Source organism: Acipenser ruthenus, chromosome 25, assembly GCF_902713425.1.
Source record: "Acipenser ruthenus chromosome 25, fAciRut3.2 maternal haplotype, whole genome shotgun sequence".
In the NCBI taxonomy this organism is placed as follows: Eukaryota; Metazoa; Chordata; class Actinopteri; order Acipenseriformes; family Acipenseridae; genus Acipenser; species Acipenser ruthenus.
The window spans coordinates 13,122,923-13,141,662 of NC_081213.1; the positions used below are offsets into that span (position 1 = coordinate 13,122,923).

The following is an 18,740-nucleotide window of genomic DNA, read 5'->3' on the forward strand; positions in this document are numbered from 1 at the left end:
ATACCAAGCTTTAGAAATCTGCCAGCTGGTATTAATCGCTTTTTGAATCACCCACCATACAGCAGAAAAGTGAATTTCGCGAAAGACGCAGTATTTAACAATGCTAGCACCATATTCTTAGCAGTAATTTAAAAACGACACGCTATCCCCCAGTAACACCAGCAGAAGCGGAAAAAATAAATGATGAATCCCTCAAGGCACAATGCGAGCATTGTCACACAGAGCCTCTGCTTTCACCTGCAGCTCCCCTTCTGGCAGGTTTTCAAACTGCACAATATCTGGACATTTTCAAGTGAACATTTATTCCAAAAACCACAGATCTATAATTAAAGTTAATTCAAGTTTTCTCAGATCTATTTATGTCATTTACTAAGTTTAAACATGTATGTCCATTAATGAAATAGTAAATTAGCAAGTAATATGTCAATATATTTGATATACTAAAATGATTTATTTAATACACATTTTAATCAATATTGTATGAATAAACAGATGTTCAATTATTAAAATAAAACACTTAAACAAATGGAGTTTACTTTTCACTGGAACTATTTTCTTGTGCGTAGTGTTATTTACTGTTATTGCAAAGATTTTTTATTTTTTTTTAAATGTGCTGTTAATTTAAAAAGTAAATACATCTAATAATTTTATTATTATGTATTTCTTAACAGACGCCCTTATCCAGGGCGACTTACAATTGTTACAAGATATCACATTATTTTTACATACAATTTTATACACATTATTTTTACATACAATTACCCATTTATATAGTTGGGTTTTTACTGGAGCAATCTAGGTAAAGTACCTTGCTCTAGGGTACAGCAGCAGCGTCCCCCACCTGGGATTGAACCCACGACCCCAGAGTCCAGAGCCCTATCCACTACTCCACACTGCTGCCCATAATTGCGTTTGTTATACTGATTTGGTTCACTTCTGTGTAAGGGGCTGTCCGTGCCTGTATGCTGATTTTTGTTTAGAATTTGTATTCACGTATTTGTAAACGAAACGCATGTTCACTCTCACAGATGTACGTGTAGTTGGTGCTGCTGATCGCTTCCACTGGGGACAGTACTGTAGTTTACTTTTATTATCAGAACTTAAGGTACTAGCGATCCAGTCCGTGTTTTCTACACACCCACTCCACGCACATAAAGGCTTATGTTCAGGTTTTTGTTTTAACCAGAGACAAAATCTGTATTTCTTTTCAGTATTAAAATCTGTATTTATTTTCAGTATTACCCATACAGACAGTACGTAACGTATCAGAGAGACTGTGGGAGATGAAATATAAAATGATGGGACCAGCATAGCACTAAATAAAAATATAATTACAGTGTCCCTGTCCCTATCTGCTTGCTCTTTAAATGGGACTTCTGCCTAATTGGACAAACCACGTACACGTCTTGTCAAAGTATTGTTCTAATTGGCCGAAAAAAGACTCTGTTGTAAGAGCGGGACTCTGTTCTCATTGGACTTCCTATGTGCCACGTTGCTTTAACCTCATCGAGCAAGACGTAGTGCTCGGGTGGGCGTGGCCAAGCCAGGATGTAAGAGACACGTTAACAATTTTACTATTAAACACTAAAACAGTTCTTTATAGTGGCGTAAACAGATACAATAATGGATTAACATGGCAGAAATGTGACACAGCTCATTTTATACGCCTCACCAATCGTTATTTCATAAGGTTCTGCTCGTAGTTTGGTGTGGGGCTTGGTTGCTAGGAGACCAACGGAATGGGAGAAGGACACATAATTAAAATGTTATACATTTAAATTAGAAAAAAAAAAAAAAAAAAAAAAAACATTTAACCAGGAAATGTATTTCAAATGATTTAGCGGCTTATATATAACAGCAATGTAGCACAAAGGCGTTCCGTGGTAAAATTGTGTGTTGAGTGGTCTGTCCCAATGACCTCTGACCCCGCTTTCCAGGCGAGCAGTATCCGCCTCCGAATTGACTGAAGAGCCAGCATAGCATACAATCCGCTGTCATATTCCCGATATTGCTATGCTTTTACCACACAGTATCCGATTGGTATAGATCTGCCCAAGACAAGCGCTTAGTTTAGTCATTTACACGCACGACGATCGACAACGGCAGTGTCCGGTTTTAGGTGAGTCTCAATTCATTACATTGTGATTTGTGTAGTAAGAGTTTAGTGTGTGGATTACATTGTAACACAGACCGCTATATACTGGTAGCGTGCACTCAGTGTAAACACACACACGTAGAAAGTTGCTCTGCCGTACAGACGTTAATACAATTCCTTGATGTTCGCGAAGCATTTGCCTTGGACTTAGAAGTAAAATCCACAGTTCATTAAAATCACACCTGTCCCATAATGTTTAGAACTAGGGTTGGGTTGGGTTCCGCATTGCTGTAAGAAAGTGGTTTTTCATTCATATGTAAATGTACTGATGATGCGTTTTTTATTTGTTAACACTTTACTAGTTGATGTTTAAAACGACGAATCATACTTGTGACAGGTGACACACAGGGACAGCTCTAGTGCTGTAGGGTCAAAGCGAAGTGCCTTGTTAAACGGGTTTGGTAAAGGTGTTCCAATTACTACAACTAAACTAAACTGCGTGTAAACGATGTCAAGAAAAACATTCGTGAATATTAATATGATTTAAAAAAAAAAAAAAAAAAAACCAAAAAAACACATACCTTTCAATTGGTTACTAAACACTGTTTTACATTTACTATAGTACTAAGCTGTACACAATACACTTTTCTATTAAGGTAGAAAAAAAGTTATTTGCGTTGTGTTTGTGTTGGAAAGCAGAGCATTCGGCAAACCTCATGTTAATTAACATAAAGCAGGATCTTAAAGATTAAGAAGTGAGGTTCCAAAACGTATAGCGTTATACGTCCCCACGTGTTGCTACAACTGTTTAAATAACAGACCTGGCATTTTTCTTTTCATTAACATCCTGACAACTTTTGACACTTGTAATGTCAAACTCTGTTTCAAATCTCTTTTAAAAATGTCCTCTCTAGTGGACTGGGGTTTGAGATCTGTCCTCTAAGTCTATATCACTGCAGGAAAACCAAAAAAAACAACATAACTAGTGCTCTGGTTTTTCTGTTGTACCACAGCATGGATCATGATTGCTGTGTTACCTGTTTGACAATGTGGGAAATCATCCTTACACTATCAGTGCACTAGAGCAGACATTTTGAAAAGAGCTTTGAAACAGACTTTAAAGTTATAAGTGTAAAAAGTTGTCAGGATGTTAACAATGAAAATAAATATGACAGGTACTTTTATTTAAACAGCTGTAGCAACAGGACGTGTAGCGCTATATTTTGGGAACCTCGCTACTTCCTGTAAGCACACACCAACTACCAGCTAAGTTTATTTTTTTTTTAATCAAATATTCTACAAATTTACAGGTAACTTAAACACAAGCAAACTAAGAATACAAGTAATCATGTGTGCAATAACTGAATAAAGGGGGTGACCTTAATGCTGAATAATATTGAAGGTGACTTTACAAGGTAACTGTAACAGTCCCTAATTGTGAGGTTGTCTTTATGGTGAGGGGGTGAGGTGTTACTCTGCATTTCAGATACATTTAGGAAACCCTGAAAGAGAGCAGGACAATGGGCTGTGTGCTACCGTAGAGAGATAGAGTACAGTACTGATGATAGACTGCAGGATAGATTCAATTGCAATGAATTTAGCACCTTCAGATTGACAGCATGTAGGTTTTAAGATGTCATTTGCAATTAACACAGTGTATCAGTTGTCTGCCCCATTGAGGGTTGAAGGTATTCAGTTAGTCCAGGGATTCTTTAGACTAAGAGCTGTAATAACTTGTATGAATAGAATCAACGTATTAAACAAAGCGCTTATTATTTTAATTTATTGAAGCATTGAGTTTAACCTAATTCTGAACGTGCAAATCCCAAAAGTACATTTACACCAATTTTAAATGATGTCCATTGTAACTGCTGATACTGTAAAAATCTTTAAAAAAAAACAAAAAAAAACGTGTTGCATGATTAAAAGGTCACGCTTCATTGAAATGATTTTTGCAAAACATGTCTGCTGGATTTTATTGACTAGTGCTAAAAGGAAACCATGTATACAATTAGACACAAGTCTGGATGATAAGTCTGCTAGAAACGTTTCTCTAATATCTTTCATTTTCCTTTCAGCTACAGATACTGAATATCTTCACATTGTGTGTACATTTAAACAGCCTTTCTATATACACTCATTCAAAAATAGGATTTGGGGGTTTATACAGTAGGATGCAAACAAATGTAAGAAAACTACAGGCCTTTAGAAATACTGCATGCAGTACAGTAATGCAGTACTCCTCTTCCTGTCCTGCCCCTGCTCCACTCACTGGCATTGCTCACACACCAAGCAGGAGTGATCAGTATACCCACAGGTCTGTACTAAGCTGGGAATCAGCAGTATTTTAGGAATGGTCAGTATACTCGGTGGTGTGTACTAAGCTGGGGATCAGTTGTATTTTAGGAATGGTCACTATACCCGGAGGTCTGTACTAAGTTGGGGATCAGTTGTACTTTAGGAATGGTCAGTGTACCCGGAGGTCTGTACTAAGTTGGGGATCAGTTGTATTTTAGGAATGGTCACTATACCCGGAGGTCTGTACTAAGTTGGGGATCAGTTGTATTTTAGGAATGGTCAGTGTACCCGGAGGTCTGTACTAAGTTGGGGATCAGTTGTATTTTAGGAATGGTCACTATACCCGGAGGTCTGTACTAAGCTGGGGATCAGTTGTATTTTAGGAATGGTCAGTGTACCCGGAGGTCTGTACTAAGTTGGGGATCAGTTGTATTTTAGGAATGGGCACTATACCCGGAGGTCTGTACTAAGCTGGGGATCAGTTGTATTTTAGGAATGGTCAGTGTACCCGGAGGTCTGTACTAAGCTGGGGTTCAGCTGTGTTTTATGAATGGTCACTATACCCGGAGGTCTGTACTAAGCTGGGGATCAGTTGTATTTTAGGAATGGTCAGTGTACCCGGAGGTCTGTACTAAGCTGGGGTTCAGCTGTGTTTTATGAATGGTTAGTATATCCAGAGGTCTGTACTAAGCTTGGGATCATCTGTATTTTTTGTTGCAATTGGTACTAAGACTGTACGAGCTGGAGATGATCTGCAGATAGTACCGTACTAGCTAGTACTCCATTTAACCCTTTGCGGTCCTATGTTGGACTTGGTCTAACATTATCAAAAAGACGTAAAAAACAGGTCTCTAGTCGTTTTTTCTCCAGAAAAAGCAGAGAAAACCATGCAATGGCTGAGTGAGACCAATAGGAGCCGAGAGAAGCCAAAAAAAATAAAAATAAAAGGGGCGTATCTCATGAATACAGATAGCCCCGGCACCACATAGATAACACGGACATAAACAAACAAGATAGCTGCTTCTGCATCCAGCGCTCAAAGAATATCACAGACATTTGCAGAGCTTTTTTTAGATGTTATAATAATAAAATAATGCCTTGGATCGCATTATTGAGGAGTTTGGTGATAAAACGAGTGATCAAGAGATGATTTATCGGTATGCACTACTATGAAGAGGTATGTGAAAAATACAAGGGGTGGAGCGGGGCTGGAGATGCAGTACTGAGTGTCCTGTTGATATGCAGTGCCTTTTAAACCCGTTTTACTGTGAATAAAAATACTTTTAAACAGTGTGTGTAAAATAAACTGCGCGTGTGAAAATATATTGGACCTGACGCGCTGAATAAATGGACTGCTAAGGGTTAATACAGAATGTAGGACTATGTTCACAAGTTGACCATGTGGGCCTTTCTCAATCTCAAGTTTTGTGATGTTCTTCAGTGTTGTTTGTTTTCAGGCGAAGATGAAAGCGCTGATTCTGGTTGGTGGATATGGTACGAGGCTCCGCCCTCTGACCCTCAGTGTTCCCAAGCCATTGGTAGAGTTCTGCAACAAACCAATCCTGCTGCATCAAGTGGAAGCTTTAGTAAAGGTAATCTCTGAACTGGACTGCACATGGGCTTCACAAAAAGAAGAAGATGTACAGGGCAGTGTAAGAACAGCATTGTATCCACAGCCACTGCTCATCGTTCATATACATATCAACACCCAAACCCACTGCGCATCATTCATACACATCAACACCCAAACCCACTGCGCATCATTCATACACATCAACAGCCAAACCCACTGCGCATCATTCACACACACATATCAACACCCAAACCCACTGCGCATCATTCATACACACATATCAACACCCAAACCCACTGCGCATCATTCATACACATCAACAGCCAAACCCACTGCGCATCATTCATACACACATATCAACACCCAAACCCACTGCGCATCATTCATACACACACATCAACACCCAAACCCACTGCGCATCATTCATACACATCAACACCCAAACCCACTGCGCATCATTCATACACATCAACACCCAAACCCACTGCGCATCATTCATACACATCAACACCCAAACCCACTGCGCATCATTCATACACATCAACACCCAAACCCACTGCGCATCATTCACACACATCGTGTTCAGTCTTTAACAGGGTTGGAATTGTCTTCTTCAGTAGCCAACTCCTTATTATTATCAGTGAAGAAGTTTCCATGTGTTCATGAATGAAAGGGGCAACCAAGTTGTGTCCTATTTAACTTATTGAACTTATTGAACTTTTTTTTTTTTTTTACATTTTTTCTTCAGATCTTTTGTACAACTGATTCTTGTTTTTGAGTTTCTCTCTTTGTAAAAGCTGCTTATATGACGGTTTTTAATGGCAGTCAATATGGCATCTGTATAGAGTTGATCCCTGTATTCTAACTGTTTCTGTACATGGGAAACGCTTTGGTCAGATGGAGTGTACTCAGGTTATCTCTTGGCCTTTGGACTCCTAGGTAGTGGAGCTTCATGAACAGTCAAAGACACTTGCAGAGAGCAGATTCAACAGAGAGTGTGGAAATGTATTTACAAAAGAACAGATAGCTCATATGATTAATTATATATTTATTAAGAGACAGAGAGGGTAAAAAAAAGAATCCTATTACTGTAAATTTAGAAATAGGCACATAATGTGATTTGAAGTAATTAGTTTTTTATATTTCATTTTGTATCTTGAAATTGTGTTTTTGTACATTTTGACATCATTTGAGTGAAACGTTTTAGAAGTTCCTGGTGTTGTTGTAGCGGTGAGTTTGGGGCATGGAGTAAGTGTGTGTGCCTAACCCTAACCCTAACCCTAACCCTAACTCCTAGAAAAGATACTGCATTGTGTATATATATATATATATATATATATATATATATATATATATATATATATATATATATATATATATATATAATATGGGTGACTCTCTCTCTCTCTCTCTCTCTCTCTCTCTCTCTCTCTCTCTCTCTCTCTCTCTCTCACAGGCAGGGGTGGACCATGTGATCCTGGCAGTGAGCTACATGTCAGACCTGCTGGAGAAAGAGATGAAGGCCCAGGAACAAATTGTAAGACTGGAGCTCCGATCCACGGGAAGGGCCACAGGAAATACATTGAGAAGGGGAGGAAAGATACACATTAACTAAGCAAGTAAAGCTTCAGAAGAGTCTGCTCCAGATTGACAGCAGCAGGGAGGTGCAGCTTATATATATCACAGAGTCTGTGACAAGTGGAATGCCTGCTCCTAACTTCCATCAGTCTTGTGCTTCCAGTGACAGGACACACAGTACGGTTTTATAAACAGACATCACATAGTTTCAATCAGAAATACTATTCACTGGGGCTGCCGAAGACTCAACTGACTGAATTAAAATCCTGTAAAACACCAAGCACTTATCCCTGTACCAAGAGGGCACAGCAAGTGTTTCCCTAACGCATTGAAATACAGTAACATTTACAAAAATAACATGAATTAATAAGAGAAAAGAAAATAGGACTAAGTAAAGTGCAGTATTACTTTAATATTAAAATTATCTTTCATGGCTGCGTTTGTTTAAAACTCCCTCAACTACCAACTGGGTCCATCTGGCCCACATACTCAATCACTCGTCTCAAACTGAGCAAAACTGATCACAATTAACAAACCACTCGAGAGGATTGTAAATCTCATAAAAACGGAAGAGGACATTACAGAAATAAAAGCATACATTATAAGCAATATTTATTCCAATGAGTATTTGTCAGCCACATTACAATTTCAATTTCCAGTGCTGAAAACATGGCTTAGATTTGTATTCTTGCTGTCAATTAAATTGTCCTCTACAGCTCTGGCCAAAAGTGTTGCATCACCCTATAGAATTAACACATTCTGCTTCATAAAGTCGAGTGAAATCTGCTTAATTAAAAATACATACCGCTTTGTATTTGTCTATATACTGACAAAAATTGAAAATTTTGACATTTTGAAATCTAACATGAAATACAGTACTACTATTATGGCTTCCGGTTGACTTTTGTGATTAAAACTTTGTAGTTTCTTTGATTACATGATGTTAAATATAAGAGCTAAATCATGTTCATATATATTAGGGCTGCTCAGATTAACAGATTAATCAACTAAAGATTTGATTGCAGATTATTTTATTTTACAATTTAATTGTGCAGAATTAAATCTTTTTTATATAAAATCAACCAATATAAGATCTGTATTTTCTCTGCGGCAGTCCAATCATAAGTGAGCAGATGCGGGACATAAACAGTTGAAGGTCTTGAGTAGGTTTAACCAATGGGACAGTCAAAGATCTGCCCTTGTTATGCAGGTGTCCAATCGTTAGTGAGCAGAGGAGGGACATAAATATGCTAAAATAGGCTGTGTAAGAATAGCTGAATATTGCTAATATTATAGAGACCGTTACTGAGAATTATATTGAGACCTTCAAAGTAATATTTGGAATTTATTTTTACAAATTAAAATAAATGTCATCAGACAATGGAAAGATTGGGAGCTTGTTAAACACAAGCAAGTGCTGGCTTTTGAGAGGACACAATGAAGGCACCAATTCTTCAAATAGAGGGAATTATGTGGAATCACTTTCTCTGATTTCTGACAACGACAGCATGTTAAGCACTTATCACTTATCACTTACAGGAAGCCAAGTAAGTAGCTGTAATGGTAGATTAAACAAACCGATGCTGGAAACGCAGCTCAGCTGTCTTGTGTTTTCATGTGTGTGACTGACAGCGGCCCGAAAGAACAGTTCTGTGAAAATATGTTAAATTTACTAAAATAAAAATAATATCTCAAAAATAATTTTATGTCTCAATCCTAAAATTATAGGTGATGCAAAACTTTTGATGAGATCGCTGCAGATCAGCAGGTCTCTCAATAAATAAACCAGTTCAGTGTGTTTTGTTTACTGTGTTTTGCAGTTTCTAGGCTTCCTCACAGCGTATCTTATTCTCTGTTTTCCTCTCAAAGCTCGGGATTAAAATCTCCCTCTCGCATGAAAAGGAGCCTCTGGGGACAGGTAAGAGCAATGCTGGGCTTGCTGTGTGGACCAGGAGCTGTGAGGCGTGTGCAGGGAATCCAGTCAATGTATAACACGGCCCCCAGAATATCTTACTGCAGTATATTACACACTGTCTGTGTGAAAGAAACACAACTACTAACCCGGGAGAACATTCAGGAAACAACATGTATTTGAGAATAAACATGACTTGTGTAGTTCTGGTGCTCAGCCTGGCTTGCAGGGTGCCTCAACATTTTGCTTAACATCTCTGAGCCGAAAATGAGGTGGAGGTTGGGTGAACTCAAAGCACAACACAGACTACAAAGAGGGTTAATTGTACCTGGCTTGTATACTATTGGTTGCTACCACTGATTAAAGGTTGACATGGATTTATGAGTTACCTCCTTAATCCAAAATGTTCTTGAATGTTGGTGAAAATGGCAAATATTTTCCTGTTGAACAAACATCATATTTGAAGGTGAGTTTAGCATTTCCTGCTTGATATTTTGCACCGCTTTACATTAATTAGGGAGTAAAAGCATGATTTTAAGATGGTGATCACTCCAGTCATGTTTAGCCCTCTTGTTTTCTGTGTGTTTGGATGCAGCCGGTCCCCTAGCCCTGGCGCGAGAGCTCCTCACTGATAACTCTGACCCCTTCTTCGTGCTGAACAGCGATGTGATCTGTGACTTCCCCTTCGAGGACATGGTGAAGTTCCACCAGCACCACGGCAAGCAGGGCACCATCGTGGTGAGTGCAGCCACTGCAACAGCAAGCCTTCAGTGTGATAGCAGCACATACATTTCAACCAGGGCTGTGCAGATATTCTGCTTTTCTTTAGGCGCTATTGAGTGTTGAGTGGTTAATCAAATGATTTGATACATGTTTGGATGACAGGTATTTCTAAATGTCTTCAAGAGAAATGTAAGCTGCTGTTTAAATGTAGAATCTACCATGAGCTACAGTCAATGGGGTTATATGCAAGATATTTATTTAAAGGATACTAATCAACACTAATAAATATCCGTTACCATGCTTGTAGTGGAGGATGGGTTCTCCTGTAACCCCCCTGTGTGTGTGTGTTAGGTGACGAAGGTGGAGGAGCCCTCGAAGTACGGGGTGGTGGTGTACGAGGGGGAGAGCGGTCGGATACACCGCTTCGTGGAGAAGCCCCAGGTCTTCGTCTCCAATAAAATCAATGCTGGCATGTACATCTTCAGCCCCTCCGTGCTGCACAGAATCCAGGTGAGTCTGTCTGTCCAACCACTGCACTCTGCACCCTCAAATAGCTACACACCTCTTCAGATAACACCTGTGAAATGCAACTCTTCCCTTCTGGACAATATAGCACTCTGCCTTTAATTAACTTGCACTTATCTGATCCCTATTTTACTGTATTTAATCCTGCACTCAACCCAATCTGTAGTATTTTGTATTTCACTTGCACTCGTATCTAATCCTGATGTAACTATCAACACTGTTATCTGCTCTTGAACTGATATCAAATCATACTGTGTTTTGTATTTGCTCTTATTAGGACTGAAGTCATTGTATTTTGTATCTTGCTGTTAATTGTACTGTAATTCTTGATATGTATTTTTTGTAAGTCGCCATGGGTAAGGGCTTCTGCTAAGAAATAAATAATAATAATAATTGAGAGCTGATTGTCCTCCATGTGGCTGTACAGCATGTATAAAAACTAAGCATTTTCAGAAATATGCAGACCTAATAGATGTAGGCTTACTGTACAGTGTAGTGCGCAGTGTAATAGAGGTGTAGGCTTACTGTACAGTACTGTATCACTTATTTAACCCTTTGCAGTCAATTTATTAAGTGCGCGTCAGGCGCGTCAGGTCCAATTTATTTTCACATGTGCAGTTAATTTTAGACGCACTGTTTAAAAGTATTTTTTTCCCACAGTCAAACTGGTTTAAAAGGCCCTGCATATCAACAAAGCACTCACTAGGCATCTCCAGCCCCGCCCCACCCTTTTGTTCGCTATAGCTTTCACATATGCTAATAAATAAATAATAATAATAATAATAATAATAATAATAGTCGTACATACCGATCAATCATCTCCTGATCACTCGTTTTATCACCAAACGCCTCAATAATGCGATCCAAGTCATTATTTTATTACTATAACATCTGAAAAAAGCTCTGCAAATGTCTGTGATATTCTCTGAGCGCTGATGCAGTCACAGCCAGCTTGTTTCCATATGGCCTCCATTATCAGATGCCAGGGGGACTATTCATGAGATACGTCCTTTTTTTTTTTTTCGGCTTGTCTCGGCTCCTGTCGCTCCCACTCAGCCACTGAATGGTTTTCTCGGCTTTTTCCGGAGAAAAAAACGACTAAAAACCCGTTATTTGCATCTTTTTGATGATGTCGGACAGGGTCCGACATTGGACCTGATAGGAATAATTGCAATGTCGGACCAGGTCCGACAATGGACCGCAAAGGGTTAAATGTCAGGTTCATGCATTGAGAAAGCAGTACTGTTTCACTTATTTAAATGTCAGGTTCATGTATTAAAGCAGTACTGTATCACTTATTTAAATGTCAGGTTCATGTATTAAAGCAGTACTGTTTCACTTATTTAAATGTCAGGTTCATGTATTAAAGCAGTACTGTATCACTTATTTAAATGTCAGGTTCATGCATTAAGAAAGCAGTACTGTATCACTTATTTAAATGTCAGGTTCATGTATTAAGAAAGCAGTACTGTATCACTTATTTAAATGTCAGGTTCATGTATTAAAGCAGTACTGTTTCACTTATTTAAATGTCAGGTTCATGTATTAAAGCAGTACTGTATCACTTATTTAAATGTCAGGTTCATGTATTAAAGCAGTACTGTATCACTTATTTAAATGTCAGGTTCATGTATTAAGAAAGCAGTACTGTATCACTTATTTACTAATATACAAAAAACATGAATAATACCTTAAGTTTAAAGATTAGCCTGTGCGTTGCCAGAGGCTCTGAGGCAGCTATTTCTGGGTTTCTGTGTAACCAATAGAAGATCAGCTTCTTTCACAGCTAGCCAATCAGAAGTGATAGGGTGGGACGTAAACACTTTTTAAAATGTTTGTGCTTCGGTGCCAGACTTCTGCAATTCAGTTTTCAGAAACTTGCGTGGCTCTCTACAAATATACCTGGAGTGCTTTTCTAGCAACAGATGGAACACAGGACAAATACATAAATAAAAACTACTTGTCTGACATGCAAAGTATAACAGCAAAACTTGTGTCCCTCACACAATGTTGTTGTCCCGGGCGATATGAGTTGCACACCCCTGAGCGTGCACGCTTTCCATTCAATATTTCATTTGAATTCACTTTAAGGAGAATCAGATATCCATTGCACAGTGTAAGCATTAAAAGAAACAGCCAAGCATATCGGCTATTGATTTTCTGTTTGTCCCCATGCACAGTCAATAACGAATTGAAGGTGAAGCAGCAGGGTGACAGATTGGTACATGGTGCAGAGCGGGGCACCTGGGGACTGGCACAATGTGTGCATCCTGCATTCCTGTGTTTGACTATACTGACAGTAGTGCAGAGTGGGGCACCTGGGGAGGGATGTAAGTCATGGTGATCTACTTTTTTAATGATACTTATTTGCCTGTAATACTGAAGTGGACGTGTTCTTCTACACTGTAAGAACTCGGATAGTGCAGGGGTGAGTTCTCAAAGCAGGCTACTAGCTAGAAAACAAAATCTTAATTCTACCTGTTTCACACAGTAGTTAAAGTTTCCAAGAATTTCCTAATCAGGCAAGGTTGGCGTTGCTTCAAGGAACGTTTCTTTCAAATGATTTCCTTCTAAAGGAGGCTGTGTAGTCCAGTGCTTAAAGAAAAGGGTTTGTAACCAGGAGGTCCACGGTTCAAATCCCAGCTCACTCACTGACTCATTGTGTGACCTTGAGCAAGTCACTTCACCTCCTTGTGCTCTGTCTTTTGGGTGAGACGTTGTGTAAGTGACTCTGCAGCTGATGCACAGTTCACACACCCTAGTCTCTGTAAGTCGCCTTGGATAAAGGCATCTCCTAAATAAACAAATAATGAATGAAAGTGGATTTGCTATCACAGAAGTGACAGGGCCCCGGTTTCTCTAGCAGTGTCACATTGTATGAGTGTGTGACAGGGCTCTGGTTTCTCTAGCAGTGTCACACTGTATGACTGTGTGACAGGGCTCTGGTTTCTCTAGCAGTGTCACACTGTATGACTGTGTGACAGGGCTCTGGTTTCTCTAGCAGTGTCACATTGTATGAATGTGTGACTGTGTGACAGGGCTCCGGTTTCTCTAGCAGTGTCACATTGCATGAATGTGTGACTGTGTGACAGGGCTCCGGTTTCTCTAGCAGTGTCACATTGTATGAATGTGTGACTGTGTGACAGGGCCCCAGTTTCTCTAGCAGTGTCACATTGTATGAATGTGTGACAGGGCCCCAGTTTCTCTAGCAGTGTCACATTGTATGAATGTGTGACAGTGCTCTGGTTTCTCTAGCAGTATCACATTGTGTGAATGGGTTGCAGTCTCAAGTGTAGCGGTTAGCGCACTCCTCCAGTTCAGTGTGCAGCCCCCTCTAATGTCTGTGTACTTCTCCTGTTCTGTTTACAGCTGCGGCCCACGTCTATAGAGAAGGAGATCTTCCCAGTCATGGCCCAGGAGGGACACCTCTATGCCATGGAGTTGCAGGGTAGGTGTGGCACGCACTGGGATCTCACTCGGGGAGCTGCTTCAGCACAGGAAGGGATGGGGTACCAGAAAGCCGAGGCTACACTTTGAATCTGCATAGCCCAAATGTAAAAATAAATCTGTTATCTAGCAGCAGTACAGACAGGCCACTGATCTGAAACCACACAGCGTCAATACTGACGTGTGGAATAATTTGCAGCTGTTTCGAAGGTATTTGGTGGGTGCAGGGTTTGGTTTTGCTCCAGATGTATGAGTATAGCAGTGTACCAGTAGATCAGTAAAACAGTATGCATGTCTAATACAGTATCAAATTATACTTTATCAGATCATGTATTTGAATATATTGGGCATTGCTTTGGGGTGACCAGGTGCATGTCTAAAGTAACACAGGTTTTTAATTAATAACCAATATTATTGATGATGGCAGAGGCTTTTCCAAATAACTGTTTCATGCTGGGTGACCTCCATCGTAAGTTCTCTCAGCTCCTTCTCAGAAAACGTTTCTTTTCTTTTCTGTGTGCCAAGAAGACTTTTGCCCTTCCTCTGACATATTTCTTTTAGTTTGTATTTTCGTGCTCCTCAAATGTCACGCAGACTGCTGCTCTCTGTACTCCTAACTCAGTAAGTGCGGCCACTAAATAGACCGATGTGCTCAATGAGACCCTCATTATCATAATTGCAGCTCATTATTTGTGCATGTTGAGTAATTTGCATTGATCTTAAGCTTACATAGGGCGCAATGCAATTTGAATTTTGCATCTGCAATTATTTGCACTGCGCCTATACTTGCATCTACCCCTATATATATTCTATCTATATCTATATCTATCTATCTATCTATCTATCTATCTATCTATCTATCTATCTATCTATCTATCTATCTATATATATATATATATATATATATATATATATATATATATATATATAATATAGTAAGAAATTGTAGTCCGGGGGGGAACACAGGACTACATCTCCCAGAAGGACAATTTAATTGTTAATTATCACCTGCACCTGGCTAGCATTGTAAATTAGAGCCAAGTGCAGGGTATTTAAGGAGAGCAGCAAGTCTCTTCAGGGCTGCTGCTGTATGAAGAAGCCCTATTTAATGGTGTGTTGCATCGTATTAAAGGGTACTGTGTGAAGCCTTTTGTTTTTGTTTTGAAAAACTGTGGGGTTTTTTTATGATTTGTCACGTAAACAGCTTAGCCGCCCTGCGAGTGAGTCAGGGAACCGACAACTGTTTAGTTAGTTCTCAAACAGAGCTAGGTTTTGTTTTAGTTTTATTTATTTTGTAATAATGAAAGTGCTCATCAGCGCTTTTCTTTCTAATCTGTGTGTTGGGTCGTTTTTGAAGGGAAAAGAACCCAAGCGAGCCTGTGTGGCGAGCCTTTGTGTTACTATATATATATATATATATATATATATATATATATATATATATATATATATATATATATATTTATTTATTTATTTATTTTTAAGTATAGTATCTCCAGTAAGCCACTCCATGCTAATGTGTTCTCCATTGACTCATGTGGATGATGAAGGGTTTGATTGATTGTGTGTCTCTGCAGGGTTCTGGATGGACATTGGGCAGCCCAAGGACTTCCTGACGGGGATGTGCATGTACCTGCAGAGCGAGCGCCAGCGGAGCCCCGAGAGACTGCGCACGGGGCCCGGCTTCCTCGGGAATGTCCTGGTGGTGAGTACGAGAGGGGAGGCCAAGCACAACTTGAAGCACTCTTAGAAGCAACATGACAGGGGTCTGAATGTGGGCATACTGCTTACACGTGACGGCCAAAAATGAAATGCTCACTATGGAAGTAGTTTCACCTTTTAAAGGAACTACCAGAAGTTACAGATATGCACATGGAAGGTTATTTCAAGGCCTGCTTTGCATCCTGTTTTTAATGTGAGCTTCAGTATGTTTAGCATTATGAGATCAATATTAAAAGATGATGTTATTTAAAAATGACACTCTGCTTAAAACTAGTGCAAAGTGGGAAAAGTGCAAAAGCATCCATGGTTAATATTTATTTCTGTGTTTACCCAGGTTCTCCACAAGGGGGCACCAGGAGTTCATTACAAAAAAAAAACAGATGCAATAATTAAAAGAATATTATTTTTCATCTTCGGGCCACTCATCTGCAAAATTTGTTTTCACTGTGTGAGTGGGTCCCTAGACTTGGGTGTGAACAGTGGAGGTTAGTTCCCTGCAGTTACAAATAGAAACGTTCCTATAGTCCCAACCTGCAGTGGCTTTAGCTCATTAGCTTGATAGAGATGCCTGTACAGCACACCCTGACCCTGTGTACCCTGCCCTCCCCCAGGACCCCACAGCTCGGATTGGACAGAACTGCACGCTGGGCCCCAACGTGACGATCGGGGCGGGGGTGGTGCTGGAGGACGGCGTGCGGATCAAGCGCTGCACGGTGCTCAAGGGGGCCCGTGTGCGCTCACACTCCTGGCTCGAGTCCTGCATCATCGGCTGGAGCTGCTCCGTGGGCCAGTGGGTGAGTCTCTGTGTGTGTGTGTCTGTAAGAGAGGCCCTCACTGCCTGAGTGTTCTGAGCAGATAGAATCCTGTCTCAGTGCAGGGCAGCTGTGGCTCTCTGTCTATTCCTCTCACTCTCGCTTTCTCTTCTCTCTCAACCCCATCACTCCTCTCCCATTCACTCTTTCTATCCTCTCTCTAACCTCCCCAACCCCTCTCTTCTACCCCTTCTTTGATTTTCTCTGACTTCTCCCCCCCACACTCAGTCTTACTCTCTCTATAACCCCCTCCTTTCCTCTCTGTCTCCCCCCCTCCCTCCTCTCTGACTCCCTCAGCCCCACCCCGATCAGTTTCCCCTCAGAGGGATGTTCTTGTTCTTGAGTATTTGCTGCCTGCTTCCTGTGAAAATGTAGTTACCCATTTTTGGTTTCCTCTATTCGCCAAAGCTCTTCTGTATAAACCCATCAACTGACCTAGAAAAGATACTGCATTGTGTATAATATATATATATATATATATATATATATATATATATATATATATATATATATATATATATATATATATATATATAAAATATGGGTGACTCTCTCTCTCTCTCTCTCTCTCTCTCTCTCTCTCTCTCTCTCTCTCTCTCTCTCTCTCTCTCTCTCTCTCTCTCTCTCTCTCTCTCTCTCTCTATATATATATATATATATATATATATATATATAAATATATATAAATATAAAAAAATGTGAGCTGTGGTAGAAAAGCTAATAAAACGCCTTGCAGATGGATTTCTAATAGATTTTCAATTGACGCAACAACCTACAGTGCGATTATACGGTGTGGCTCTGAGTGGTTGGGCCCTGTCTTTGAGTCTGTGCCCCTCTGTGCATGTGATCATGTCTATGATGTGTGTGCCTGTGATCATGAATGATGTGTGTGCCTGTGATCATGAATGATGTGTGTGTGTGTCTGTACCCCTTGCTGCCTGTGATCATGTCTATGATGTGTGTGCCTGTGTGCTTGTGATCACTGTGATGTGTGTGCTGTGATTATGTCTATGATGTGTGCGTATCTGTGCTCATGTCCTCACTGTCTCTCTTCTCAGGTGCGCATGGAGAATGTCACGGTGCTGGGGGAGGATGTGATTGTTAATGACGAGCTCTACCTGAACGGAGCCAATGTGCTGCCACACAAATCCATCGCAGAGTCTGTGCCTGAGCCACGCATCATCATGTAGAGAGAGAGAGAGAGAGAGTGAGAGTGTGTGCCAGTGTAGGGTGTATAACTGAGAGAGAGATCCTTCATCTGCAAACAACTTTCTACAAAAGCACAAGTGCAGTCCCCTCCACTTCCACCCTACAGGGATGTTAATCAATGTTATTAATAAGATTAAATTGTAATGGGAGTCAATGGAAGGTGATAGATCGGCTAGGAGAGTGTGTGTGAGAGAGAGAAAGCGTAACAGAGAGAGTGTTTGGGTGGGAGTCATTTTTCTCTTTTTGAGGTTTAATCAGTATTGGGAATCTACATTAAAGTTTACAACATAAGAACATCATTTCACAGTGCCTTCACTAGATAATGTGATTCTTTACCACTCTGTAGAAATGATCACATTATGAAACAAAGGCACTGGACCCCTTTGCTGAATGGGTTTCTTTACAGCCAATTGGGATTCCTGACTAATGATTATGACTTCAAAGGAGACGGTGCTATCCAGTTGTTTGCCCAGCGAGTGAGAGAATGGGGGAGTATGCAAGGAATGAGCGAGTAGAAGAGAAGGATCATTAGGGGAAAGCGAGAGAATTAATCAGACAGTGGAGCAGAGCAGAGCATAGCCAGCCCCTGCCTCCTGCCTGCTGCCTGTCAATGCAGAGCAGACTCCTGCTCCTGAACGGTGCACATTGAGGCATAGCCTCATCTTCCCAATGTTTTATCAAAACCTTTTTTATTGTAATATAATTGCTGAACCAATCGTCTGTTGTTGCTGTTCTTGGGGGGGCATCGATCAGTCTGCTCTCAGCTCTGCAAGGGGACTCCAGCATGGGCAGTAACAGCTGCTTTATTGCAGCCAGGCCAGGTGAGGTGTCAGTGACGCCCCCTAT

At 40.3% G+C, this 18,740-nt stretch overlaps 1 protein-coding gene across 2 annotated transcripts; it reads left to right on the forward strand.

Moving 5' to 3' along the window:
• The first annotated feature begins 1,544 nt into the window (after positions 1-1,544).
• LOC117413766 (mannose-1-phosphate guanyltransferase beta) lies at positions 1,545-18,610 on the forward strand. Of its 2 annotated transcripts, none has more exons than XM_034023078.3 (10): positions 1,545-2,119; positions 5,835-5,985; positions 7,423-7,503; positions 9,414-9,462; positions 10,052-10,194; positions 10,531-10,689; positions 14,074-14,152; positions 15,729-15,856; positions 16,485-16,667; positions 17,744-18,610. In XM_034023078.3, exons 2-10 carry the CDS (start codon positions 5,857-5,859, stop codon positions 17,873-17,875), a joined length of 1,083 nt encoding a protein of 360 aa, XP_033878969.1. In that variant the 5' UTR covers positions 1,545-2,119; positions 5,835-5,856; the 3' UTR covers positions 17,876-18,610. The 2 variants fall into 2 exon arrangements, with proteins under 2 accessions (XP_033878969.1, XP_033878968.1); XM_034023077.3 differs by having other exon boundaries at positions 1,547-2,119; positions 5,851-5,985.
• Positions 18,611-18,740: the final 130 nt, after the last annotated feature.

Coding starts and splice junctions, on each gene's coding strand:
- LOC117413766 (XM_034023078.3), top strand. CDS start 5,857: ATGAAAGCGCTGATTCTGGTTGGTGGATATGGTACGAGGCTCCGCCCT. Junction 10,195..10,530: donor GCAAGCAGGGCACCATCGTG/GTGAGTGCAGCC, acceptor TGTGTGTGTTAG/GTGACGAAGGTGGAGGAGCC. Junction 16,668..17,743: donor GCTGCTCCGTGGGCCAGTGG/GTGAGTCTCTGT, acceptor CTCTCTTCTCAG/GTGCGCATGGAGAATGTCAC.